The sequence below is a fragment of the Pan troglodytes genome, chromosome 18, assembly GCF_028858775.2.
Source record: "Pan troglodytes isolate AG18354 chromosome 18, NHGRI_mPanTro3-v2.0_pri, whole genome shotgun sequence".
Taxonomy (NCBI): Eukaryota; Metazoa; Chordata; class Mammalia; order Primates; family Hominidae; genus Pan; species Pan troglodytes.
Window position 1 is genome coordinate 55,461,139 of NC_072416.2, and position 26,885 is coordinate 55,488,023.

At 53.5% G+C, this 26,885-nt stretch overlaps 2 protein-coding genes across 14 annotated transcripts; one reads left to right on the forward strand and one right to left on the reverse strand.

The window, feature by feature from the left end:
- The first annotated feature begins 160 nt into the window (after positions 1 to 160).
- Positions 161 to 9,778, forward strand: POLR2C (RNA polymerase II subunit C). Its single transcript, XM_001148305.8, has 9 exons — positions 161 to 595; positions 814 to 863; positions 3,737 to 3,805; positions 3,959 to 4,011; positions 6,941 to 7,069; positions 7,486 to 7,537; positions 7,737 to 7,905; positions 8,056 to 8,130; positions 8,754 to 9,778. The coding sequence occupies exons 1-9, from the start codon at positions 510 to 512 to the stop codon at positions 8,896 to 8,898; spliced, it is 828 nt and encodes a 275-aa protein (XP_001148305.1). The 5' UTR covers positions 161 to 509; the 3' UTR covers positions 8,899 to 9,778.
- DOK4 (docking protein 4) lies at positions 9,695 to 25,032 on the reverse strand. 13 transcript variants are annotated; one of them, XM_054669381.2, is made up of 9 exons: positions 24,765 to 25,032; positions 17,133 to 17,379; positions 13,540 to 13,647; positions 13,279 to 13,393; positions 12,873 to 12,992; positions 12,566 to 12,755; positions 11,674 to 11,812; positions 11,386 to 11,509; positions 9,695 to 11,268 (listed from the first exon to the last, which is right to left on the reverse strand). In XM_054669381.2, the coding sequence occupies exons 2-9, from the start codon at positions 17,196 to 17,198 to the stop codon at positions 11,150 to 11,152; spliced, it is 981 nt and encodes a 326-aa protein (XP_054525356.1). In that variant the 5' UTR covers positions 17,199 to 17,379; positions 24,765 to 25,032; the 3' UTR covers positions 9,695 to 11,149. The 13 variants fall into 13 exon arrangements, with proteins under 13 accessions (XP_054525356.1, XP_063653248.1, XP_054525360.1 ...); XM_063797178.1 differs by having other exon boundaries at positions 24,915 to 24,991; XM_054669385.2 differs by having other exon boundaries at positions 17,133 to 17,376; positions 24,765 to 24,991.
- Positions 25,033 to 26,885: the final 1,853 nt, after the last annotated feature.

Below are 26,885 nucleotides of genomic sequence, written 5' to 3' on the forward strand. Positions count from 1 at the left end.
TGGTCCATACTTGAGACTGCAAGGGAAACGGTATTTACTTATAATTCAGGTATACTTTGCTAAAATATACATTCATATTAAAATATACTTTTGTTTTTCTATAGATGTACAAGTTCTTTTTAAGTGCTTCATAGTATTCCATGTGTGTATACTTCACCAGGTCTCTTATCAATGGACAGTACAAACAGTACTACCACGAACGTCCCTGCACTCGTATCTTTGTTTACAACTGCAAGTGTTTTTGCAGTATGAATTCTTAGAAGTTTTACTGTTGAGTCAAGGACGTATGCGTGTTTTGCCAAACTACCCTCCGAGATAGCTGAATCTGGTACATTTTAAAGCAGGAGGCGGCAGAAGACGCTCGGCGGTTCTGGCCTCCGAGCAGCAGGCGGCGCTGTGAGTCGTCTTTGCGGAAGCCGCGGAGGCCTCGCTGACTGACTTCCGGTGTTGGCGGTGGCGCCGCGCAGTCACCGCGGAGCAGACGCGGAGGCTGGTGGCCCCTGGGCGAGATGCCGTACGCTAACCAGCCTACCGTGCGGATCACGGAGCTCACTGACGAGAATGTCAAGTTCATCATCGAGAACACCGACCTGGCGTAAGGCTACCGAGGGAAGAGGCTGGCGGCTCTGGGGCGCCGGGAGGCCCAAGCCGGGGCCCCGGGGCAGGGGGCGGGGGTGTAGTGGGGTGGGGTGGGGGCGATGTCCTTCCACAGCTGACCCCCTGCACCAGGGCTTTAGCTTTGGGAGCCTGCGGCGCGGGCCCAGCCTGTCGAGGCTGCAGCGCCTTCACGCCCCTTGGCTTTTCATCTTTCAGGGTGGCCAATTCGATTCGGAGGGTCTTCATCGCTGAGGTGCCCATAATAGGTAAGCGACTCCCCTTCCTCGTTCCCGCGCCCACGGGTTCCTGCCCCGCTCTCCACCCACACACTCCTTGGGGCTCCTTCCAGTCCTTGGTTCGGGCTGAGGGTGGTAGTGCTGAGAAAAGTGCATTGCTGGAGACTTAACCATACCGTGTGCCCTTGGCTCAGTGGCCGTCTCCCTGGCGCCCACGGGCCACTTAGGTCCACCCTTGTCCTGTGTATGCATTGCTGAGAAGCATGGGTTTAGCAGTGTGCAGACTTGGGTTCAAATACTGTTTTCACTACTATTGTTACAAAAGTTTTTAAAATGTTTTCAACTTTTATTTTGGAGTCAAGGGGTACATTGGTGCAAGTTTGTTGCCTGGGTATAGTGCGTGATGCTGAGATTTGGGGTATAAATGATCCTTTCACCCAGGTAGTGAGCATAGTACGCAATAGGTAGTTTTTCACCCCTAGCCCCACTGCCTCCCTTCCAGCTCTAGTAGTCACCAGTGTGTTTATTGTCATCTTTGTGTGCATGCGTACTCAGTTTTAGCTCCCATGCGGTGTTTGGTTTTCTGTTCCTTTGTTAATTCTCTTAGGATAATGGCTTCCAGGCCGGGCTCGCGCCTGTAATTCCAGCACTTTGGGAGGCCAAGACTGAGGAACACCTGAGGCCAGGAGTTTGAGACCAGCTGGCCAACATGGGGAAACCCCGCCTCTACTAAAAATGCAAAAATTAGCCAGGTGTGGTGGCTCCCACCTGTAATCCCAACTACTGGGGAGGCTGAGGCAGAACTGATTGAACCCAGAAGGTGGAGGTTGCAGTGAGCCGAGATCATGCCACTGCACTCTAGCCTGGGCAATAGAGTGAGACTCCTCCTCAAACAAAAGAAAATAAAAAAGAGGATAGTGGCTTCCAGCCACGTCCATGTTGCTGCAGAGGACATGATTTCGTTTGTTCTTATGGCTGCATCACTTACTACTTTTGTGAAACTTGGGCAAGTTATTAAACTTCTGTGTGCTGCAGTTTCCTCATCTGTAACATTCGGCCACTAATGATCCTTATCAGGGTAATGTTAAGGATTAAGTGAGGTAATCCATATAAGTGCTTTGTGTTTAGTGAGTGCTCAGTGCTGGTAGATGGCTTTTTTATTAATCTATTCCTTCAACAGCATTTATGGAGCATGTAAGTGGCAGGCATGGTGGTAAGCTCTGGGAATGCAAAGCTGTAGAGAACAGGGTTTTTGCCCTCATGGAGTCCACAGTGAGGTTGTAGGGGAGAGATGAATCCACAGACAACACTAAAGCAAGGTAGACTTTGATCAGTAGTTCAGGAGAAGCATAGCTATGGTGCACTTGGCTCTTAGAGGAGGGAAGATCAATTTCTGGTCTGGTTCCAGCCACTCTGCTCCAGGTGCTTAATGCATTGATTATACTTGTATGAAATACTTCAAGCATTTCTGAGAGTCAGCTCAGAGAGTTTGGATTAGGCAAAATAAATATAAGTCATAGCTGTGGCATCAAATATTTAGACTTTTAAGGAAATAAGCAGGCCAAATGATTAGGCAAGAGGACATTGTAGTTTATCCACTACCACCACCACCCCACCCCCCCGCCCCCCAGTGACTTCTTCAATTCAGCTTGGAGTGCTGGACCTCCCCCTGCCTAAGCACTTCATGCCTCTGGACCTCAGTTTCATCAGGAGTCAGGTGAGGGAGTTGTACTTCATGATGCAGCCCTGCCATTCTGAGTCTAAATGCCTCTTTCCCAACAAATTCAGTTCTACAAATAATATTGAGCACCCATGCTAGGAATACAAAGACATCCCAGGACCTGCGTGAAGGAATTTCTGAAGCTTGAGGTATAGACATAACATACACAAATATGACACAAGGCACACTATGACAAGTGTCTTCAGGGAAGTCTGAACAGAGTTTTGTGAGAGAGGAGTTGAAAGGGAGGGAGTGTCACACCTGTAGCATAGAGAGCAGGCAAGGCTTAGTTTTCAGGAGGCACAGAGGATCTTAACCTGTACAGCAAGGAGGGGAAGGGTGTGCTGGAGGGAAGGGCTGGGGGATTAAAGAGGCAGAAAAGCTTGGGTCAGGGTTCTCTCAGTTGGCTTGGGCTGGGGAAGCAATGGGAAGCATAGCAGGACAGAGCAGGTGGAGGCCTGGCAGGTGGAGGTCTTCTTCCGACCGCTGTTCCTAGTGTCTGTGTCCCTCGTTTGGCAGTTGGGCTCCAGTGCCATTTGATTCCTGGATTTAGTTGGTTCCATGCAAATGTTTATGAATGAATAAATGTGTGTTTAAGTCAAGCGTGTGTGATCGATAATACAGTCTTTACCCTCCTACCAGCTCATTGCTGCTAGGGATTGGGTTCTATATTTAGTATACTTTGCGCATTAAAAGAATTCAGTAAACATTTGTTGATTGAGTGTTTAAAAAGTGCTAAGTTGGGCAGTCCAGTCATTATATTCTAAAATGAGGTATGGCCCCATAAGTCTGTGTTGCTTCTGTGAGGGTTTCCCTGACTTTGAAGTGCTCAAATAGTTTATGTTCTTGGATTTAGTGGTGGCACAGGTAGCAGATTTAAGTGCTTCTCATGGAAATACTCAGCTCAAATAAACATGTTTCCACTTCTATGATATTCTATAAGTCAGTGTTTTCTGTGAAGCAGGGAGCCCCCTGCATTAAATTCACCTGGGCAGGGAGGTGAGGTGTGGTGTGTGTGGGTCTTATTAAAATGCAAGTACCTGGGCCCCACTCTAATGCTGTGGAATCAGCCCAGCGATCTGCAGTTTAGTGTCAGGTGATTCCTAAATCTTGAGAACCACTGCATTAAGTCTGTAGGTAAATTTGATGGCTAAACTCCATGTCTGCTTCTTTCATTTTTTAGCCATTGACTGGGTTCAGATTGATGCCAATTCCTCAGTCCTTCATGATGAATTCATCGCGCACAGGCTTGGTGAGTACTCCTTTTACTAGAAGGTTAAAGGGAGGGTATTGTGCCTAGTGTCAGGAGGGGGCCTCCTTCCAGCCTCACCCCCAGAAGGCTTCTGGGTTCTCATTTTGGCTTGGCTGTTTGGTTTTCTTTAAAGTGCTTTTCTGTTTTTTACAGGATTAATTCCCCTCATTAGTGATGACATTGTGGACAAGCTGCAGTACTCTCGGGTATGTTGTGTGATTGGGTGGAATGTGAGGTTTGGTGGGGAGGCTTTGGTTCTCAAGGGATTTTTCCTGACATTTGGCATCCAGCTTGAATAGTGTTGTAGTTCTGGAACAACAACATGGAGATGTTGTCTAGAGCCTGGGCAGGCCTTGGTCCTTCGTTCTGATGGGGCTTCAGATTGATTAGCGCGCAGAACATCAGGGAGTGTTGTTAGGCAGCTCCACCACAGTGCCCATTTATACTTAGAGTGGAGGTTCTTCCTTCCAAAGCATCTCTTCCCAGTAGCAGGGGCCTTAGGATGCTACAGGAGTCAACAGGAGGTTGGGGTAGGCAAGGAGCAGAGGGAATGGGAGCTGTCTCACAAGAGCAGCTCCTGGGGGACTAGTCCTGGTGTCTGCAGATTCATGCTGTCCCCTCCCTCACAGGTGATGCTGCTTAAACATGGCCACACTCTTAGTGTCTCACCCCCTTCCTCCTGGTCGTGTTTGCTCCCTGATGTCATGTTAACAGGCCTTCAGAGTTTGGAGAGAGTGGGATAGGAGTAGGTTACCTTCATCCTTTCACTAGGCTGCATTACACAGCAGCTTAAGGCTACTCCCTCTTGATGGCTTTGGGTGATCCAGAATCAGTCCATTTTCTAATATTCTCAAGGGCCATGTCATTTTTGTGATGGCTAATTTGATATATCTTATAAATATGTGTGTATTTTTAAAAAATATTCAGCTGGATGCGGTGGCTCATACCTGTAATCCCAGCACTTTGGGAGGCCGAGGCGGGTTTATCACGAGGTCAGGAGATCGAGACCATCCTGGCTAACATGGTGAAACCCTGTCTCTACTAAAAATACAAAATATTAGCCGAGCGTGGTCCCGCTCCCAAGTAGTCCCAGCTACTTGGGAGGCTGAGGCAGGAGAATGGCATGAACCCGGGAGGCGGAGCTTGCAGTGAGCCGAGATTGCACCACTGCACTCTAGCCTGGGTGACAAAGTGAGACTCCGTCTCAAAAAAAAGAAATATTCAAGCACAGAAAAGCATGGAGCTAGTGTAATAAATATTCATGCTTCCACCTAATACTACGTTGTCACATTTTAACATTTTGCCCTATTTGTTTCAGATCTCCAGATTTTTGTTTTTTAATAAATAAAACAGATATTGGTGGGGACAGTTGTACAACCAATTAAGAGCAATTTAGCGATATCTTACATAAAGATACGCATGCTCTATCACCTAGCAGTTCCTTTCATTAAAATTTTTTCTAGTATTTATTGCACAAAGATGGCATGGTCTGTCTCTCTCTCTCTCTGGCTTTTTCTGAAAATCTGTAGAAAAGTTGAAAAACTAAAATAATACCCTTTACTTTTCACCTATAGTTACCAATTAATATTTTAGATTTGCTTTATTTTTCATATGCAAGTTGTTATTTTTGCTGAACTGTGTGAAAGTTGCAGACATCCTAACACTTCCAAGTACTTCAGCATGCATTTCCTAATAAGAATAGTTTCCTACATAACTACACTTTTATTGTGCCTAAGAAAGTTAGCATTAATCTGTAATATCAATATTCAGATTTTCCTAGTTTTTCCCCAAATATCCTTTATTGTTTTCTGTTTGTTTGTGGGTCAGTCTTGATCCAGTGAAGATTCATTTGGTCCTCATAGCACTTTAGTCTCTTTTCATCTCAAACAGACTCCTCTCCTTTCAGTACATTTTTTTTAGGTTAAATACCTTTTCATATTTTTATCTTCCATTACATTTTGATTCTCCCATTTCATATTTCTTTATTTTTCTATTTTTTCAGACAGGTCTCGCTCTGTCACCCAGGCTAGAGTGCAGTGGCATGATCTTGGCTCACTGCGACCTCAGCCTCTGGGCTCAAATGATTCTCCTGCTTCAGCCTCCCAAGTAGCTGGGACTACAGGTGCTGTGCACCACCACACCCAAAAAATACAATTTTCTTGTATTTTTTGTAGAGACAGGGTCTTGCCATATTGCCCAGGCTAGTCTCGAACTCTTGGGCTCAAGCGATCCTCCCACCTCAGCCTCCCAAAGTGCTGGAATTACAGGCATGAGCCACTGTGCCCAGCCCCATTTCATATTTCTAAAAGTGATTCTGTCTCAAGGGTCTGGGTTGCCTTCCTACCTCACCTGTGTGTGACTGCAGACGACCTAGGTGGGACCTCTAGCTGCTGCTGCTTCCTCAGCATGCAAACATCAAGAGTGTTGGGTTTTCCTCACTGGTGTGAGGGAGAGAACAGCTTGCTTGATTGCATCCTAGTAACTGTCTTCTTGCCTGAAGTGAAACTGCAATTAATAGTCCCTAACATGGGAATGAGTCAGTTGTTTTAAGAATGGCAAAATGTTAATAATTATGGAAGGTGGTTGATGGTTATGGGATGGTAGTTTCTTACGTGCTTCTCTATTTGTGTATATGTATGAAATTTTCCATAATAGAAAGGATTTTTTAGAAAAGGTTAGTCTAGAACTTGAAAGGTACTTTTTTCTGTTCCTTGGTGGTTTTATTTTAAATGATGGTTACATTCCCAAGCTGGTCCTCTTAGTTTTTGGGAAGCTGAACTATAGAGTGTGAAAGCATCCTCCTGTGCCTCATAGCCTTGGTTCTCTGAGGAAGAGTAGTTCAAGGGCCAGAGGGAGATGTTAGCAGTATGTCCCCAGAGGTGGCCTGGCAGCTGGTGGGAGTGGGAAGGAAATGTGCGTGCCAGTGTATGTATAAGTTGTCTCTAAACTTGGGCAGTCCGTGAGAATGGTATACCAGATTGTCACAGCCCACAAGAACCTGGATACTGATGAACCCCTTTTTACAGGTGAAGAAACTTAAGGAACTGGGCATTAGATGCAGGAAGCCAAGACAAGGAGCCAAGGCAGGAGTTGCCATCTCCCTTTGACTCATTCCTGCTTCCCTTCCTGCCTTAGGACTGCACATGTGAGGAGTTCTGCCCCGAGTGCTCGGTGGAGTTCACCCTCGATGTGCGGTGCAATGAAGACCAGACGCGACATGTCACGTCTCGAGACCTCATCTCCAACAGCCCCCGGGTCATTCCGGTCAGTGCGGGAGAGCATCCTCTTTTCCCTGGGATCTTCTCTCTTCTCTGGCTGGCTCTAAGTGGGCCAGACTGGGGTTGATCCTTAGAAAATGTTGGCTTTCCCTGTTATCCTCTGCCTTAATCTGATCCCTAGAAGTGCTAATTCTGGATTCTTCTTGGGCATCGTTAGCATCGTTGGTGCTGCGCACCCTCTATCACCCAGGGACTCTTTTAAAGGCCATGGAATTGTTTTGCCTGAGGCTATCACCACACCCTGAAGTGGGGGTTGGAGTCCTGGGGGCATCTGTGCCACCACCTCGTCAGGTGTTCGTTCCCTGGTTGACAGATTGCAGTCTAGAGGTGCTGGGATATGGATGCCAGAGGAGGTGACTGGGGAGGTGAGCAGCTAATGAATGCCTGGTGGACTCCCTACAGGTGACATCCCGGAACCGAGATAATGACCCCAATGACTACGTGGAGCAGGATGGTAAGTCTTCCTGACCTGTCACCGTGTGGGCCAGCGGGAAGGAGGGACCAGACACAGCCTCTCGTGCTGCCTGGTCTCCTCGAAAATTGGCTTTAGACCATTTTTCCAGATGTGTGTGGTCTTGCAGTGGCACTCCAAGTCAGAATTTGGAGAACCATGTCTCTCCTGGCCCTTGACTGGCTTGTGCCTCTCCCTGCAGACATCCTCATCGTCAAGTTGAGAAAGGGCCAGGAGCTGAGACTTCGAGCCTATGCCAAAAAGGGCTTTGGCAAGGAGCATGCCAAGTGGAACCCTACTGCAGGGGTGGCTTTTGAATACGATCCAGACAATGCCCTGAGGCACACAGTGTACCCCAAGCCCGAGGAATGGTATGTTCCCCTTAGGAGTGATGGCAGGCATTTGGGGTGGGTGTGGCATAGAAATGGCTGTTGTTGACTGAGATGTGGCAGGCTCTCTAGGAACTTGGGTGCCCCAAAAGGAGCAGTGGCAACCTTGTGCTGACCTGTGTTTGACCTCAGGCCAAAGAGTGAGTACTCGGAGCTGGATGAGGATGAGTCGCAGGCTCCCTATGACCCCAACGGCAAGCCAGAAAGGTAAGAGCCTGGTCGGACATGGGAAGGTGAAGTGTGGAAGAAGGGATGGTTTTGGTTCAGGCCGTGAGTTAGGCATTCCCTCTTCCCCACCTCGCAGTTCTCATAAGCTGAGGAGGTGCTGCTGACTGCTAAACTAGACCTGTGGTATGTGCACATCCCAGGGGCAGGTCGTCAGCCACCTTTTGGTCACTATGACAAAGAGGACCCTCCAGTTATCCAGGTGGTTCCTGTTCTGATTTTCAGCCCCCAAAGAAGAGATTCTTCAGGTCAACGCTAGGGGCAGAGATTTGGACCCAAGTTCCACAGGGTGACTGTGAAAGGTCTGTCACTGGTCACTGCTCACTTGGTTTTCCCCTCTCTCCTCAGGGGGCATGCATACATACAGAACTTTAGGATTTTCACAGGTACCTTATGAGGTAGTTGTAGCCTCCTTGAGGTTGTGCAAAGTGTGTTGAAACTACCCTATGTAAGAGGTTTTACATGAAAGGAAGTTAGTCCTGGCCCAAGGTCAAGCTCCATGTGGGAACAGAGCCAAGACCCGGAAGGAGGAAGGGTTGTCCATGGCCAGAGCTCGGGTCGGCCAGCCTGCCTCGCAGTGCGCTCACTGGACTCTTGCCTCCTAGGTTTTATTACAACGTGGAGTCCTGTGGCTCTCTGCGTCCTGAAACCATTGTCCTGTCAGCCCTCTCAGGATTGAAGAAGAAACTGAGTGATTTACAAACTCAATTAAGCCACGAGATCCAGAGTGATGTGCTAACCATAAATTAACTGCAGCTTGCCTGCTTCAGCGAAAACAGAGATTCAGGCCAGCAGCTGGATATGGGGGTCTCTCTTCAGACTCTTCTAGTTTCTGAGAATCTAGTCTACTGTTGGTTGAGCTTCTTGGCAGGACATCAGTACCAACTAGAAGTGGGTCATAGATAGATTACCAGGGATGCAGTGGTGTTTAGGCAGGATAGGTCTTTACTGGCTCTGACTGCTGTTAATAATTGGCAGCAGTGCTCCCCAGATCCCAGAAGGTCCCTGCTGGACTGTTTCCAGTGCACCTGTAGGGAACCAACTAGACTTCTCTCCTGGTTAGTCCAGCTCTTTACTCTAAACCCTTTCTGTCCAAAATGAGTCATTTTCAGTTGTACCTTAGATGTCTGGTGTTTAGGATCAAGTGCCATAGCCTTTATTCAGGGGGCCTATAAACCCTTCCAGTCCTTGCCCCAGGGCTGGCCTGCTAGCGCTTCAAATTCCCAGGTGTCCCTAATTTGAGAAGTAACCTTTTGGAATAGCATTAGACCCTGGCTGTCCCCTCCCCACCAAATAAACATGATATTTCATTCTCTGTCCAGCAGTTATGAACCCCTTCACCTCCAATGGCCTGATCATTTAGTTTGGTGGTGGTGGGGGTGGGGGTGGAAGCAGCCGCAGGAGCAAGGGCCCCTCCCACATACACAGGAGGAGTATTTCATTTCTCCTTAATGAAGGCTCTGGCCCTAACCCCTTAGCACTGTCTCCAGATAGGAACATGCACAAAGCAGTTAATTAGGCAGCCTGGAGAAAACCAGAGATCCAGTACAGAAAGGAAAGGATATTTATTAACAGAAGTTGTCTTTTTAAAAGTGTTTATTTTTGGCAATAAAGAGCACAACATAATCTCCTTCATGCGTCATCGTGCCACTTAGCTGAGCCAGCCAGCTCTGCCTCCCTCCCCAAAGACCTTTGGACCCCAGTTCCCCTCTACAGGCTAGCTCATCCCTCTGGGTGGTCATTCCCCGGGTCACGTTGAGAGCGAGGCTGACTGCACCACCTCCCTAGCTCAAGGGCTCCTTTGGGAGGGGCCGCGTGCTTTATCATCATCCTGCCACAACTCAAATAGTGGTTATTTACAAGAAGGTCTGTTCCCACAAATCAGGACCCTAAAGTATTAAAAAACAAAACCCAAAAAACAACAACAAAAAACCCCACACAACCAAAAGTTTGACGTGAATAGAAAGATAGCCCTTCTGCATGGTAGTCAGCAAATACCAGCACTAGAAAATCAATTGCTTTAATTGCATTACAGCAGGGAGCCTCAGCACCATGTGGGGAGGAGGAAATGGGAAGGTCTTGGTTTCAGAGTGCTTTTGGCTGGCCAGAGGGTGGCCAAACAGGGCCAGGGGGCTCCCTCTGCTTGGGCATTGTCCACCCCTGGTCAGTGAGAGGGGGGCAGCAGGGGTGCTCCCCACGGCAGTCCTGCTGCGGCCTTCCCTCCTGGCCTATTCCTGGGGCAGGAACAAGCTCCAGCCTTCCTCCACATGGCTGAGGTAATCAGCACCCCTACCCCAAGGGCATCTTCCCAGCCTACAAAGCAGGAAGGAGCCTGTGCAGAAGTTACATTTTAAAACCAGATTTTCACCTGAGGCGTCAACCAGATGTCACCTCTGCTTTAAAACTCCAACTGCAAGGCTGGCAAGCAGCACAGTGGAAGTGCAGATCCTTCCTGTGTCACTCCAGGCCCAGAGGAACTGAGAAGCCACCTGCTGTTCCGGCCCTTGGGCTGTTTGGGAAAAGCCAGCAGTCAGAGTGCCAGCCTCAAGCTCTGATTATCCCCCTCCTCTGGCCCTGGTAGTTCAAGCAGGTCCTGGCAGCAGGAGGGCTGTGCCATGGAGGATGGACACGACTGCACTCATACTCAAAAACAGCCTTGACCGTGGCCTGGTCATGGGATTAAAAAATGTGTGTGTATTGGTGGGGAAGGATGGGGTGAGGGTGAGGGGATCTCATTGATACAGAGTATGTCATAAGCCATATATATTAAAATCATTAACAGTATATAGTCCCACGGTAGCTCCAACCCCTCACACATGCTCAGGTGGTGTGGCCAGCCCTTTGCCTCAGTCCAGCCTCATCCTTGGGGGCAAGGAGGGGGCAGCTTGCTCCCTTTCTCCAGGCTCTTGGCCGACAGCCCCCTGAGGCTGTCCACGGTACACTGCAGCCAGCCCCGCAGCAGGCAGCCCCCAGCAGTCATCGGTGCTCGCCAGCACTGTGGTCACTGGGATGGGGTCTTGGCCTCACTGCTGTCCCCCTGGCTGGGCTTTGGCTTTAGCAGGATGAATCTGTTGAGGAGGTCTGTTTCCGAGCTGGCCTGGGCTGCCCCATACCCCTCACCTGTGGGCACAGAAGCAGGCTCAGAATTCAGAGCTAGGTCAAAAGACCCCTGCCCAATAGGCCTCATCCTCCACAACGCCTCCTGGCAGGTGGGTGTGGGGCATGGAAGCGACTCACCAGCATAGCTGGAGGCTTCGGCGATGTTCTGGGAACCAGTGATGTGGTGCCAGTAGGCACTGCGCGGCAGCATGGTCGTGGGTGTGCAGGGATACGAGTAATGTTCCGTGCCCTTGTTCAGCAGCTGTGGGGCAAAGGAAGGGGTCACTCCCATTAGTGGCTTACAGTATCCCTGAGCAGCCACCCCAAGACCCTACCTGCCTCCACTGTGTACCCCAGGCACTTGGCCCTGCCTGCCCGCCCGTTCCCCCCTCCCCCCGTACCCTGGACTGATGCCCACTGCCTCACCCTCACGTTCTTCTCCATTTCCAGCAGGACCCGCTTGTGCTGCTCTGCGATGGCCAGGGTGGCACTGTGGACGCGCTGGTAAATCTGCTCCCCCTCTTGTGTCTGGAAGGTATAGAGTCCTTCCCCAGCATCACACATCCTGGGGACACAGCACAGAGGGCAAGATGGTGGGGACCCACCACAGACATGCATGTGATTAGTTAGGCTCTCCTGCAACTGCAAGTTGTGGCTGCATTCCAGGCCGGGAGGACAGGTAGGGCTGTGGTCTGGGGGTCCGACCACACGGTGCAAATGTGCTGAGCATATCCTGTACCAGCTGGTGCTTGAAATGCATTATAAGAATTAACCCATTCAGTTTTCTCTACCACCTCCCTCTGGTCTCTGTACCATTAATGGTTTCCTCATTGTTATGCATTTTCCCAAACCATTTTATAGATGAGGAAACTGAGGCATACAGAAGCTAAGTAACTCAACCAAGGTTCTGCAGAGGATTATATGGAATTTCAGTCTAGGCAGACTGACTCCAGAGTTCAAGTGAGGGGCTACCCAGTCTTCACTATAATTCTAGGGGGTTAGGTACTTTATTATCCCCGAAACCCAGACTCAGATCCACAGTCACAGAAGTAGTAAGTGCCTGAACCTGCATTTGACTTAAGCCAAAGTAGTATATGATTTTTGGTAAATAGCTTCACTTGACCTGCATGCTGTGGGCAAGTTACTCCTCTGAGCCTCCATTTCATTTCTTTGTCTGTAAAATGGGAACATTACATTCCCCCTTGGGATTGCTACGCCAATAAGTAAACCAAGCTCCTAGCGCAGTGGCCAACACAGAGTGAATGGCAGCCACCATCACACCATAGCAGGACAGGGCTGGGAGGCGAGAGGGTCCTACCGGCCAGCCTCGAAGGTAAAGCGTGTGGCATCCCGGCCATAGCGGCGCAGTGAGCAGAGGGGCCACGAGACGAGCTTCACACGGGGGTTGTGGATGTCCCAGAGGTAGATGTTCTCGTGGGTGATCTGCAGCTTGCACTCGCCATACACGTCCAGGTTGGGGCAGGGCAGCAGGAAGACATTGAAGCGATCTGGAGTCGGGGAGGGTGGACAAGTGGGACCAGAGTTGCCCCAGATGGGGACTTCCTCCCTCCCTTCCTCTCTTCCTCCTCCCCCTCCCCACCCCCAGGGCCAGGGCCCGGCCTCACCTGTCTGTTCACACTGCACCCCTGGGGCCAGGAGGTCAGGTTCTCCCAGACTGATGTCGTTGAGGCGGGACCCCAGACACTCCACAGATAGTGTCTTGTACCACTCCTCTGCCTCTAGCTCTGAAGAAAATGCTACTTCATCATGCGGCTCCGGAGCCCGGTAGCCCACCCCGTCTGCCCAGCCTGACTTATGCCACCATGCACAGCAGGGAGGGTAAGGACAGTGGGTTCTGCCTGCCTGTCTTGCCTCAACCCTGAGGGCCTGCTCCCTGAAAGCACCCCCAACCCCACACACACCACACCACCATCTCCACCCAGGGTTAGCCCTGCTCTGCCCGCTCCTAGCTGGACCTCTGACCAAGACCACCCCAGGGGAGGCAGATGGAGGCCCATACTCACGCCTCACCTGAGTCGCAAGTGAAGGTACGTGCCGAGTCATCAGTGAATATGATGGCCACCGCCTGCCGCTTGGTCTCCTTGGGGAGCCGCGTGACACACTTGACGTTGCTGATCTCAGTCACCTGGGACAGCATCCACAAGGGACTTAGCCAGGCCAGTGCATCTCTCTCTCTCTCTCTCTCTCTCTCTCTCTCTCTCTCTCCTCTCTCTCTCTCTCTCTCTTCTCTCTCTCTCCCACTTAGGGGAGCTAGGGCCCAGGCCTCCTAACCTTGGGGCAGCCCCGGAGGCACACCGACTTCTCATCTGGATACTTCTCCAGCCGCTGGGGCCCCTTGCTGGAGGATTTCCGGAACACCAGCCAGCACCTCCGGTAGATCTGTGGAGCGAGATGACAGGGCTCAGGCCTCCCTGGACCACTCCCACCCCACCAGCATGGCCCTGCAGCCACCCCTGCCTGCCACAGGGGGCGGTGCCGCACAGCCTTCCCTGGAGCCCCAGCCTGGGGACACCGGGGGTGGGAGTCACCAGCAGTGTCACCTCCCTGGGAGAGAAGCCTCCTCCCCAAATTGAAAAGTCATTGACTTCTTGGCTGGCTCCAAAACGCTGTTCCACAAAGGGTGCTCTCCTGACCTGCCATGTACTGTGTGCACCGCTGAGTTTAGCGTGAGTAGCCAACGTTCCTGAGTGCTTCCTGCTCACACCTGTTATTAGCACTGTGCACAGTCTCAGGGCCACTCCTGAGATCAGTTCTGTTATCATCCCCATTTTATAGATGGGGAAAGGGAGGCATCAAAACACTAAGGAATGGTGATACTGGTATTTGCAGCAGGCTGTCTAGATCCAGGGCAGACCCTCACAGCCCACTGCAGGATCTGGCCAGGGCTCGGGCAGTGCCAGCCACAACAGAGGGGTCTCCTGGGGATAGGGATTAGACCCTTGCCCCCTGCCCACCTGTACATCCCCGTGCCCCTAGTTCTCTGAGTCAGGTGAGGGTCTTTACAAAGGTAACCCCCACTCTTGTCTCCTGGGGCTTTCACTCACCCTCTCTTTTCATTCTCTTACCAACCCTGAAGTGTAAGGGGTCCTGTTCCAGCTGGGAACCCAAAGCTGTTTGAGGTAAAGGGGCGGAGCTAGGAATCTGAGGCTCCTCCCACAGCATGGTGCCTTCCCTCCTGGCCCTGGCCACTGCTGAGGCCCCTGTACCTTAAACCACCTACATTCTCTGTAGCTTCAGGGACTCCCCCAAGGGGGTGGGGAGGGGAGGGGAGTGACCACTCTGGGATTGAAGGGACAGACTGGCCTATCATTCATGGGTGGTGGAGAGGGGGTTGGCCCCAGCCACCAGCCAGAGCTGCCCTTGCATGACCCCTCCCTCCTGCCTAGAATTTTTTCTGCCCAAAGTCTGTGGCTGGGGTTTACCTACTCCTTCCAGCGGGCACTCCAAAAGCCTGACAGAGCCTGTTCCCCAGGCATCTCTGGTGTTCCTCTTACTGGAAACAGTAGGGAGACTGAGTGGTGGCTGAGAGCACAGCAGAGGAGGCCAGGGGGCCTCTAGGCCCCACCCCTCCTCGGCCCTACTGTGCCATGCGTACATTAGGTCCTTGGCAGGCAGGGTCCCAGGGTGCAGTGGCCCTAGGCAGCCCCCATTTCAAGATACCACTCAGAGCCAGGCCATTTCTGGCTCCTATCTGGGACCCTAGGAGGCATGTCTGCTCCTGCACCCCTGACCCTGGCTTGGCCCCTGTTCTACCCACCTAAACCACAGCAGCCCTCAGCTCTCAGCTGCAGCACTCCTTTAAGACAGACACTGAATTTTATCCACAGAATCCTCACTCATATCCTGGTAGCCTCATTAACAGCCATGCTAAACAAGTGAATGACCACATGAAGGAACCGTGAATGAATGGATGGATGAATGGATGGATGCTGCCGACCCAGATACACCCTGCCAGGGTGGGCTCCATGCAGCCCGCAGCATCAGGGGCAGAAGGCCTGGGGGCCTGAGCATGCCGGTTGCCTGGTTACAGGATACACATTCACAGCCCCAGGGAGCCACGCGCTAAAGAGCCCTCCTTCCCACTTCGCACAGGGCTTTGATCAGTGCTTCAGAAACACTCTGCCACAGCTCTGCCACGGGAGAAAGGCCCTGGCAGGTAGGAGAGCCGGCTCCTGATCTCTTTCAGCCCCTCCCCCCTCACCTCTGTGGGCTGAGATGAGAATGGCTGCTGGGGAGGGACCGCAGCCTCTCACACCAGGGGAAGTGAGGCTCCTGGCTTCAGAGGGAAGAGAATTCCCTGCATGGATAGGGCCTGGCTATGCCCCACCTCCCCATCCGGGCTGTGCCCACCTGTCAGCCACTCAGTCTCCCTCTGGAACAGGTTTGATACTGAGCCCAAGTGGCTGCCCTTGTGGCTGGTGCCTTCCTGGCACGCTCTGCCCTGGGCAAGGCCTCAGCCCAGCTGGCCCCTGGGGACCTGCTAAGTCTGGGGCCATAGGAATGAGAAGTGATGTTAGAAGCGAAGCCTCTGCTTCCTTGGCCTTCCCTACCTCAGCCTCAGCTTCTCTCTTTGTTCTGTGCTCCAAGTCAGTGGGCTGATCCCCCTTTCAGAGGAAGAGCAAAGTAGCCGATGGCTGCCAGGGCCCAGTCTCAACTAGGTTGAGTCCCAGGGCAGGGAGGCACAGGAGGGGAAGTGGGGCCAGAACCACCTTCTCCAAGGCCAGCCCTGCTCTGTCTGGTACCCAGGTAGGGAAGCTGGGTGGCAGATCCCTCTCCCACTCCGCATGCCCCCCACCCCACTCAGGCTGAGCCAGGGATCCTTGAGCAGCCTGAGCCGACCCGCCCCCTTCAAGGCAATGGGAGAGAGAAGGGAGAAAGGGACAGGAGTCCTGGGTCAAACACAAGACTTGGGTGACCTCAGTCACCAGGGCTGTCCTTCCTACAGGGGAAGGGGCAACTGCCAGACCTGTCTTTGGCAGGGGGGCCTGGCAGAGGAATAGAGGCAGCTCTCAGACAGCCTCGCCGAGATCATGAAGTTGATCCCCTCTGCTCCTGTCTTCTAGGGGGTCTTCACCAGTTGGGGGTCTACAGGGGGTAGGACAGGATGCATGCCCAGTAAGACCTCTTCTCTGTAGCCCCTCCAAGCCCCCAGTTCAGGGCCAAGCACCAAGCAAGCACAGAGTCACCCACCAACAACTTGGAGGGAAGCAGCCTGTCCCAGAGCACTGGACCATTCTGCCCAAAGTTCTCATTTGGAAACCACATAAATATCAGCTTCAGTGCCTCACACCACCCCATCTCCCCCAGCCAACCACTCCCCTTTTCAAACACTTCTTTAACATTAAACTCGACAACCAAAAATTTACTAAATATCTGCACACGGAAAGCAGTCAGAAGCAAGGGGAGAGGATGACCTAAAAGAAAAGAGGCCAGGAGAGGTGAGGGGAGGCCGGGGGTGGGGGGCAAACGGAAGGGAGAGGAGGCCAGGAGAAGTGAGACGCTGCTTCTCAGCTCAGACACAGCCCGGCCTTGCCAGCCGCTCCTGCTGCTGCTGTGGTGACAACTTCAACAATAGCAGGGGAGCCGCCTGCCCATCGGTGGCCACCATTGCTGCCACCACCACCACCACTGGCCCAGCTGTTGGGATGCCAGCCAGCCCTCTGGGGCGGGGGCTGCAGCAGGCAGAACCCAGCCCAGGCACATGCCAGGCAGCACGCTGGCGAGGAGCCCCGAGACCACAGATGCACGATGCCCGGCAGCCGGAGGGCAGCTGCGTGCCCCACGCGCCATGCCTCCAAGCCTGGGACCGAGTCCTCGGGCCCCCATCCCTTGGCAGGGCCCCTCCGCAGCTCAGGGTCACTCACCCCGAGCTTCCTGCTCTTCATCTTCACGTAGCCTTGCTTGACGATGTCACTGAAATTGGTCGCCATGGTTTTCCCACCTTTTAGGGGTGCGGGGCCTGGCAGAGGCGAGGGGAAGGATGCCCAGGTGCCTGGGTCTCCGGCTCCTCCAATCACCTGTTCCAGACACTCTGTCGGGGCTGCCGCGAGGGGCTGCTCCTCACCTCACCCGCCTCAGCATTGTTCTAGCAGCTCCTTCGCCCTGCGCCTGCTGGAAATAAAAATGACAGGGAGATTAGAGACAGTGACATCTTTCTCTTCCTCTCGCTCTCGCTCTCTTTTTTCCTTCCTCTTCCCACACTCCTCCTCCCTCCCTCCTTCCTCCCGCCCTTCTTCCTTCCCTTCCCTCCCCACCCCAGGACGACAGAACCATTCAGGAAAACCGAGGTGGAGGCGGCAGTGAGAAAAATGGTCCAGCCCAGTCCCCTCCCTCACGGCTGGGGCTGGCAGTTAACCCCTTCCTGGGAGGACTGGCTCTGGCTCCTACTGTGGAGGTGGGGACCCAGGAAGGGAAGTGGCAGGGAGCTGCTGTCCCTCAGCATTTTGGGATCGTGGCCCCATCAACTGTGATAACTCTGGTGCAAATTTAGGGCAACTTGCCAAGAGCAAAAGCCCCTTCCTGGGTACAAGAGCTCCCAGGGGTAGCAGGGAAGCGCTTCCCAGAGATGGAGGAGGAGGGTCCCAGGAGATGACCCATGGGTGTCTGAGTGAACCCCATGCTCTGCAATGTTAAAGACAATTTGCCTGGTCAGCTCAGCAGCCCCCACAAACCCCTCTGCCCTCCTGCCCCACCCGGTCCTCTACCTGTTTCTCTCCAGCCCCAGGCTAAGAATCACTACCTCGAGCTCACGCAGGGCCTGTTCCCAGGCCCTGCAACTCTTCCGCACGCAGCTCTGGGTGCTGCTTCCTGGGTGGAAGGGCAGAGTCCAGTGGGGCGGGCCTCCAGATAAGCCTGAGGAATGTGCTGGGCCGGCTGGAGGTAGCCACTGTGGGAGCAGACGCCTTGCCCTGGCCCTGGGGTTGGGAACGCTGGCCAGTCCGTGAGGGTGGGGCCCGGGCCCCAACACTGGGTCTGGCCAAGCCAAGCAGGCCCTCCATGTCCTGAGCATGGGCAGGAGTTAATTATAGGAGTACCAGTGAGGGCCTGGGGCAACAAGACATGCAGGAGACAATGTGGGATACCAAGGGGAGGTAAATATGGAGCAGGAAATGGGGGTACCAGCAGAGCCACCCCAAATCAGGCAGATCTGCAGACAACAAAGACTCAGACTCAGAGGGAGGCTCAGTGATGACCCAGTCTAACCCCTTCATTTTATAGATGGAGAAAGAAAAGTTGCCCAGAGAGGGTAAGCTACATGACTAAGGTCACATAGCAGGCCTGGGGCAGAGCCAGGGATGAAGGAGAAGGTCCAGGGTGGTGATGGAGACCAGTCTGTGGGGGGAACATCCTGCTGCCATCTCTGGCTGCCTGCCACCACCTAAGCCTTCCCTGCCATCCAGCCTCGGGGGCAGGGTTATGCCAGCAATGTGGCCCCTGTGTCTTCAGGATCACCGGGTGGGAACGGAGCAGCATTTCTGGGGTCAGCTGGGTATCTGTGCTGCCAGAACGGGGCCCTGGGACAGGCATGCTGCTGGTTGTGCCAGCAGCTTGGCATTAATTAATGTCCTGGAGGCCTGTCTGTTGAGTGCCTAACAAGGAACAGATGGGACTACCCCAGCGGGCACATGCAAACAAGGGAGGGGCAGAGAGGGTAATGCGCCCCTATCCCACTTGCACCCTGATAGCCCCTCAATTCCACTCCTGCCCATTCACTGCCTCTATCCCAGCTCCCTGGGGTCCAAGACCCTCCCACAGTTAGGCGGTCTACTTTCCTCCTATAAGGTCTGGTCTGGGGTCCCCTCACTGGCAACTGACCCCCAACAGCTCTGCCACACCTGGGCTCTGGCAGCCAGAGATGGGTCAATTTTCTCAGCTCTGTCTTCACTGCCTGCCTCTGGGGCTGCCTTCTCCCCAGAGCAAGGACCAGCTCAGGAGTTCCCCTCCAAGATGATTAGCAGGCTGACCACTGGCTGTGGGTCTACAGTGTGGAAGCCCCCAGTCAGAACACGCCTACAGGAAGCCACTGGACCCCCAGGTTCATCCAACATAGCTCAGACATAGCACAGCCCGGAGTGTGAATCCAGCTGGCTGTGTGGTCCTGGGCAAGCCGCTTAAGACCCTGTGCCTTAATTTCCCCATTGGAAAAAAATGAGAATAAATCTACCTACTTTAAATGAGGAAATGAATTCATGAGGCACCTGCTTGCCCACTTGGGACACAGAGCTTCTACCCTTTTTCTTTTTCTTTTTTTTTTTTTTTTTGAGACGGAGTCTCCCTCTGTCGCCCAGGCTGGAGTGCAGTGGCGCGATCTCGGCTCACTGCAACCTCTGCCTCCTGGGTTCACGCCATTCTCCTGCCTCAGCTTCCCGAGTAGCTGGGACTACAGGCTCCCACCACCATGCTCGGCTAATTTTCAGTATTTTTAGTAGAGACGGGGTTTCACCGTGTTAGCCAGGATGGTCTCGATCTCCTGACCTCATGATCCGCCCGCCTCGGCCTCCCAAAGTGCTGGGATTACAGGCGTGAGCCACCGCGCCCGGCCTTCTTTTTCTTCTTTTGAGACAGGGTCCTGCTCTGTCACCCAGGCTGGAGTGCAGGGGTGCCATCACGGCTTACGGCAGCCTCAACCACCCAGGCTCAAGTGATCCACCCACCTCAGCCTCCTGAATAGCTGGGACCGCAGGTACATACCACCATGCCCAGCTAATTTTTAAAAACTTGTTTGTAGAGATGGGGCTTTTGTTTTGTTTTTTTTTGTTTTTGTTTTTGTTTTTGAGACGGAGTCTCACTCTATTGCCCAGGCTGGAGTGCAGTGGCCCAATCTCGGCTCATTGCAAGCTCCGCCTCCCGGGTTCACGCCATTCTCCTTCCTCAGCCTCCTGAGTAGCTGGGACTACAGGAGCCCGCCACCATACCCGGCTAATTGTTTCATATTTTTAGTAAAGACGGGGTTTCACCGTGTTAGCCAGGATGGTCTCGATCTCCTGACCTTGTGATCCACCCGCCTCGGCCTTCCAACGTTCTGGGATTACAGGCGTGAGCCACTGCGCCCGGCCCCTAGAGATAGGTTTTCACCATGTTGCCCAGGCTGGTCTTGAACTGCTGGGGTCAAGTGATCCACAAGGCTTGGCCTCCCTGAGTGCTGAGATTACAGGTGTGAGCAACCTCGCCTGGCCAGAGCTTCTGCCTTGAAAACTCCAAGGGCTGTGTGTACGTATATATATATAGTTTTCTTCAAGAGTTGCTGCCCAGACAGGGTGGTGAAACCACCAGAAGCCAGCCTGCTCCTTCCCAGTGTTGCCCCACCAGGGACTGTGGCCCCAAGCTCGCAGGAGTGCTCCTGCTGCGTCTGTCCATAGGCCCCACCCCGTCCCATACCCCAGGTCCCCAGCTGGAAGAGTGACCTTCACGGGGAAGGCTGGGTGCCAAAGTCCTGCCAGCTCACTCCGGCCCTGAGTCACAGGGACCCCTGGCCACACTTAGTCCCTAATGATGTTTGCAAGAGCAAGACCTACCTAGGACCCAAAATGGTGTGGCAAAGAGGGGTTGGGAAGGGGAGGAGGGAAAGGTCAGGGCCAATAGGTGGACCCACAAATTTGACAGGCAGTGGGGTCAAGTGGTGAGGGGGGCCCAGAACCAACCCACCATCCTCCAGAAGGAATGCACTGTGTTAAGCAAGCGAGGCGGCCCCCAAGCTGAGCCTGTGAAGGCCCAATAGGACAGCAAGAAGTGGAGAGCAGACCAGGCACAGTGGCTCACACCTGTAATCCCAACACTTTGGGAGGCCAAAGTGGGAGGATCACTTGGGGCCAGGAGTTCAAGACCAGATCCGGCAACATAGAGAGACCCCGTCTCTACAAAAAATGAAAAAATAAGCTGGGCATGTGGCACGTGCCTGTAGTCACAGCTACTGGGGAGGCTGAGGTGGGAGGATCACTTGAGCTCAGGAATTCCAGGTAGCAGTGAGCTATGATCAAGCCACTGCACTCCAGCCTGGGTGATAGAGTGAGACTGTTTCTAAAAAATTTCAAAAAAATCAATTAAAAAAATACAAAAATTGGAGAGCAGCTGAGGCTAGGCAGGCCAGGAATTGGGTTGAAGTAGCCCCTGCCCTGTTTGTCCCTCGGCCCCTTGTCCCCAACAGGCCTGCAGCAGGAAGAATGCTTGCTACTTTGAGAGGACCTGAGGTCGTGGGTCCTTCCCCAGCACTGTGAGCTCCGAGCTCCCAGCTAAGCAGGGTGTCCAGCAGTCCCTCTCAGGGTTCCAGTGAGGGAGGAGGGGAGCAAGGGCCCCCCACATCCCACCTCCCAGCCTGGTACCAATACTGCTGCTTACCCAGGGACAGTACCTGCCTGGTGCCAGGCCACCACAGGTTTCCGTGCAGGGAGAGCCAGCTCCAAAATGCTCCTCTCCACAGGAAGGGCAGGTGTCCTGGGGTGGCGGGGAGTAGGGAGACTCCCAGGGCCCTCACTGCCCACCTGCCCCACAGGGCAGCCATGCTGAGCACTCCCTCTCGCACATGGATTCCGCCTGGAGGCTTTGGCTCCAGAACAAACGCGCTGAGGCTGGCAACCAATGACTGAGCCAGCGGCTGCCTGCCTGGCTGGGCCTCCCCACCCCTGACGGATTGGATCTTATCAGGGCTGCAGGAACAGCCCTACCTGGACACCATCTCAGTGTCGTCTGGCTGTCTCCACCCAACGGCGAAGATTGGATCTGTGCGATTCTCTCCAGCACCAGAGCCATTTCCCATCACCTGCTGCTCTGCCCCCACCCCACTCCCAGATTGTTATCAGAGGCCGGCTGGGAGTGCTCCCAACAGATCCCCATAGGGGCCACCGGCCGAAACATGGTGAGTCCCATCAGGGTGGATGGCAAAGACAGACCAAATACCCACCTAGGCAGACAGGGACGGCAGAAGGAGGGGACATCTGAATAGCCACGGTCCCCCAGACCCTTAAGCCAGGAGAGTAATGCTGTGGCCCCGTACCACTCTGGTTCTCCTGGGTCCCCTGCCCACCCCTCAACATGCCAAAACCCCTCCCTCGAGGGACCACTGCACTAGCTGTTTCCCACCTACAACATTGTTCCCTCACATGCTCATGGTTCATTCCATTGCTTCATCCACCTCCTCCAGGAGGCCTTCCCTGACTACCCTCACCAAAGGACCCCCACTAGTCAGCCTCTCTCACAACATCAGGTGCGGCTGTCTTCATCGCACACCACCATGGGATTTTCTTGTTCTTACATCTGTCCATTTGTTTCTGGCCACAGAGAGACATCTGGAATGTCAGCTCCCTGGTGGCTCGGCCTCGTCTGTCTAGTTAACAGCTCTATCCCAGCTCCCAGAATGGTGCCCGGTGGGGAGGAGATGCTCAATATTTGGGGGCTGAACGCGTAATTCTCTCCCGGACTTGTCCTCCCCATCCTTTCTTCCACCACCACCAGCCTCCATCTGGCTGGACCTGGCTCAGCTTCCAGAGGTGCGTGAGCCACAGTGGGCTCCCAGCTCCTGGGTCTCAGCGCTGACTGGCATGGCCAGCAGGCTGTTGTTACTGGAGAACCAGCTGTGCCCAAGACCCGCAGTTTGGTTCAGAGCTGCCTCAGGGAAGAGCATGCTGCTGACATCGAGGCCAGGCCTAGTTGGGTGGCCCCACCTTGGCCAGGGTTGTGGGGTGAGGTCATGCCCAGCCCTGCTGCCCTGCCCAGGAGGGAAGTGCTGGGAGTAACCAGTACCAGCACAGCAAGGCAAGCAACTGGGGAGAGGAGGCACAGCTCCTGGGATCAGAGTTGGGGGCGGGGGCGGGGGCAGGAAGAGCCTGTACCAGTGCCACATCCCTCTGAAAGGGTCCAGGAAAGAACCTGCCCTAAGCAAGCCCACCTCACACTGCCCAAGTGGAGTCTCCTAGAGATACTGCCAGGCCCCTCGCTGCCCTGGCCATCAGACCCCTCTAACCCACACCCTCCATCCAAGCGGAAGCGCCCCAGCAACTGACGTGTCCCCATGGCTTGGGGCAGGCAGGCTGCACAGAGCCCCTGCTCTGCCACATCACCCAGGTGCCCAGCCTCGGCTCATGCCCCTTTTCAGTAATAGAAAGCATGTAACTGGATCTAGGGCCTTGCGGGCCATGGGGGAGAAGGTGGACAGGACCTTGGGGGCCAGTGGAGAAAGGTTCAAGGACAGGAGGCAGCTGGCCATGAGTTTGGGCTGTGGGGAGAAACCCCATAGGCAGGAGGGGGTCGGCAGTGGGGGCCAGCTGGGGTACAGAAAATCATCTCTTGGAATTTGGAGGAGTTGAGCGAACAGGAGGCCCCGGGGAGGAGCAGGAAGGCAGAGAGAAGGTTGGGAGCTGCCAGGGGCTGGGTTATGCCCCTTCCGGCTGGCAGGCCCGGGAGCGCAGGGCCTGGGTTGCTCGGATGAGGTTTGTGTGGGTGCGGGTGAGGTCAGCTCGCGACCTGGGCTCCCCCGGAGAGGAAAGCTGCGGGTGGAGAGAGCGCAGGGAGTTTCAGGGCCCAGGCACTGGCTTTTGGGGGGCGGGTCTCTAAGCCCCCCACCCGAGAGTAGGAAGGTCCCATGGGACGGAGCGTCCTCAGGTTCAGGAAGTGACTGAGGGTCCTCAGGGGTGGGAGTCGCCGAGACTCTCGCAGGCTCTGGGCGGCCTATGTCCCCCTCCCTGCCTCACGCCCCCCAATTTACCTGGGCGCCGAGGCCCGGGCCAGGAGCGCCTGCTCAGCGGCGCCGCGGAGCAGGCTCATGCCCGCGTCACGGCGCGGCTGGCGGGGGCGGCAGGGCGGCGGCGGCGCCGGGCTCCAGGCGGGGACGGCGAGGGAGGCGCGGCCGCAGGGCTAGGGATCGGGCTCCGGCTGGGGCTCCGGCTGGGACTCCTCTCCGCTCCCTCCTCCGCCAGGTCTCGCCGCTGCGCCCCGCCCCCTGCCCCGCCCTGGCGGCCGGCCCCCGCCGTATTCCTCCGAGCCGCGGGACACGCGATTCTGCCCTGGCGCCCTGGCGCCCTGGCACCCCCGCACCCGCTTCAGGTCGCCCCCGGTACCCCCGGCTCATTCCCACCGCCCCTCCCTGGGCCCCAAAGCCCACATCGCCTCTCGGCCCCTGAAAGCTGAACTCCACATCAGCTCCCAGCCCCCACATCTCAACCCCTTCACTTCTTCAGGAATCCATTACACACCCATACTCCACATCAGCTCCCAGCCCCCATATCTCAATTCCTTCACTTCTTCAGGAATCACATACACACCCATTGCTGCCCTAACCCCATCATGACTCTCTGGGCCCTCACAGCCCAGCTCTCCCAGCCCCACAGTGACCCCCTCTGCTACCCCTCCTCAAGTAGCCGCACCAGCACCTCTGTCTTCCCTGGTCTCCTCTCCACCCTCAAAACATCCAGTTCTCCCATTCTAGGTCCCCCTGAGACTTTGCCCTCAAGCCCAAACTTCATTCCCCTTCATTGCTGCCCCCACCCAGCCCCCAACCCCCTCACCTCTGCCCTTCGGGCCTGTGCAGTGGTTGACTCACTGATCTGTTGGAATCCCCAATCACAGGCCTCAGCTGTGCCAGGCAGGGACAAGAGAAGTTGCCCAGTGCCTCCTCTGGGGAGGAGCTGTTCCCCCTCTGGTTTTCACGTCTGTACCTTTTTACACCAGGGCTTCTCAAAGTGTAGTCCCTGGACCAGAAGCTTCCCATCACCTTGAAACTTGTTAGAAATGCAAATTCCCTGCCCTACTCAGACCTATGAAATCAGAATTTCTGGGGATTTCCAGCAGAAATGTGTGTTTTAACAGGCTAGGTGATTCTGATGCACACGAATGTGTGAGAACCACTGCTTTAGACCATATACACAAAACAAAACAATAGGCCACCTGAACAGCCAAAATCCTGAGAAATGAAAATACCTCCACATCCAGCTACTGTCCAGGTGTCTCAGAGGAATAGGCCTAAAGCAGTGAGGGACCAAGGATCCCAACACCCACCCATGGAATGCATGCCCCTGCCCCGGAGACACCTGGGCCTCAGCCTTGCCCAGGGAGCTTCAAAGGAGGCTGCCTCTGGATGTCTGAAAATTTCCCTGATGGTCACTGTGGTGTCTGTGATCAGCCTGAGCTAACCAGCCCCAAGCCCATGGCCAAGCTAGCCTGGGCCTCAACCTCCTGACCTCCCTATGCGTCTTTCAAACTTGACCTCACCTGCTTTGCTTCAAACCACAGCCCCTAAAGCTCCCAGCACTTGATTCATCATAGCAAACTGTTTTTCAACACCAGAAACCTCTAGGGGAGCTTTGGCCAACAACAACAACACAAATGAATTTTCACAATAAAAAGCCATCTTTTTTTGTTACTGAGGCTGGAGTGCAGTGGTGTGATCTCAGCTCACTGCAACCTCTGCCTCGGGGCTTAAGTGATCCTCCCTGCTCAGCCTCCTCAGTAGCTGGGTCTACAGGCGTGCACCACCACGCCTAGCTAATTTTTTGGATTTTTTTGTAGAGACAGGGTTTCACCATGCTGCCCAGGCTGGTCACAAACTCCTGAGCTCAAGCAATCCACCTGCCTCGGCCTCCCAAGGTGCTGGGATTACAGGCATGAGCCACTGCACCCCATGTGAAGATTTGCTTTTTTACTGTTGAATTTCAAGAGTTGTGTATTCTACCTACTAGTCCTTTGTTGAATATGTGGTTTGCAAATATTTTCTCCCAGTCTTTGGCTTGTCTTTTCATCCACTTAACAGAGTCTTTCACAAAACAAAAGTTTTAAATTTCGATAAAGTCTGAATTATCCATTTTTCCTTTTATGGATCACACTTTTGTTGCCTAATCTAAAAACTCTGAATTTTCTCCTGTGTTTTATTCTGAAAGTTCCATAATTTTATTTTACATTTAAGTCTGTGATCCATTTTGAGTTGAATTTTATAGGAAGTGTGAGATTTGATAGAGGTTTTGATGTCTTTTTTTGGTTTAGGTTTGATTTCATTTTTTTTTTTTTTTTTTTTTTTTTTTTTTGCCTGGGATGTCTGATTGTTCTAGCTCTATTTGGTGAAAAGACTCTCATTGAATTGCTTTTGCAACTTCGTAAAAATCAGTTGGACATATTTCTGGATTCTCTGTTCTATTTCACTGATCTGCATGTCTATCTCTCTGTTAATAACAGTCTTGATTACTATGCCTATATAGTAAGTCTTAAGGCCAGGAGCAGTGGCTCATGCCTATAATCCCAGTACTTTGGGAGGCCAAGGCAGGTGGATTACTGGAGGTCAGGAGTTCAAGACCAGCCTGGCCAACATGGTGAAACCCCGTCTCTACTAAAAATACAAAATTAGCTGTGTGTGGTGGCGTGTGCTCGGGAGGCTGAGGCAGGAGAGTCGCTTGAACCTGGGAGGCAGAAGTTGCAGTGAGCCAAGATCGCGCCATTGCACTCCAGCCTGGGCAAAAAGAGCGGAACTCTGTCTCAAAAAAAAAAGTCGTAAAATCAGGTAGACCAGTGGTCCCCAAATTTTGGGCACCACAGACAGTTTCATAGAAGACAATTTTTCCATGGATGTATTGTGGGAGTGTTTTCAGGATGATTCAAGCACAATACATTTATTATTGTGCACTTTATTTCTATTATGA

Excerpts from the sequence above, each read along its gene's own strand:
- DOK4 (XM_024349857.3), bottom strand. The coding sequence starts at position 17,198 with ATGGCGACCAATTTCAGTGACATCGTCAAGCAAGGCTACGTGAAGATG. Across the intron at positions 13,648-17,132 it reads TGAAGAGCAGGAAGCTCGGG|ATCTACCGGAGGTGCTGGCT; the intron begins GTGAGTGACCCT and ends CTCGCTCCACAG. Across the intron at positions 12,756-12,872 it reads GGTGCAGTGTGAACAGACAG|ATCGCTTCAATGTCTTCCTG; the intron begins GTGAGGCCGGGC and ends CCCCGACTCCAG.
- POLR2C (XM_001148305.8), top strand. The coding sequence starts at position 510 with ATGCCGTACGCTAACCAGCCTACCGTGCGGATCACGGAGCTCACTGAC. Across the intron at positions 864-3,736 it reads CGCTGAGGTGCCCATAATAG|CCATTGACTGGGTTCAGATT; the intron begins GTAAGCGACTCC and ends TTCATTTTTTAG. Across the intron at positions 3,806-3,958 it reads ATTCATCGCGCACAGGCTTG|GATTAATTCCCCTCATTAGT; the intron begins GTGAGTACTCCT and ends TGTTTTTTACAG.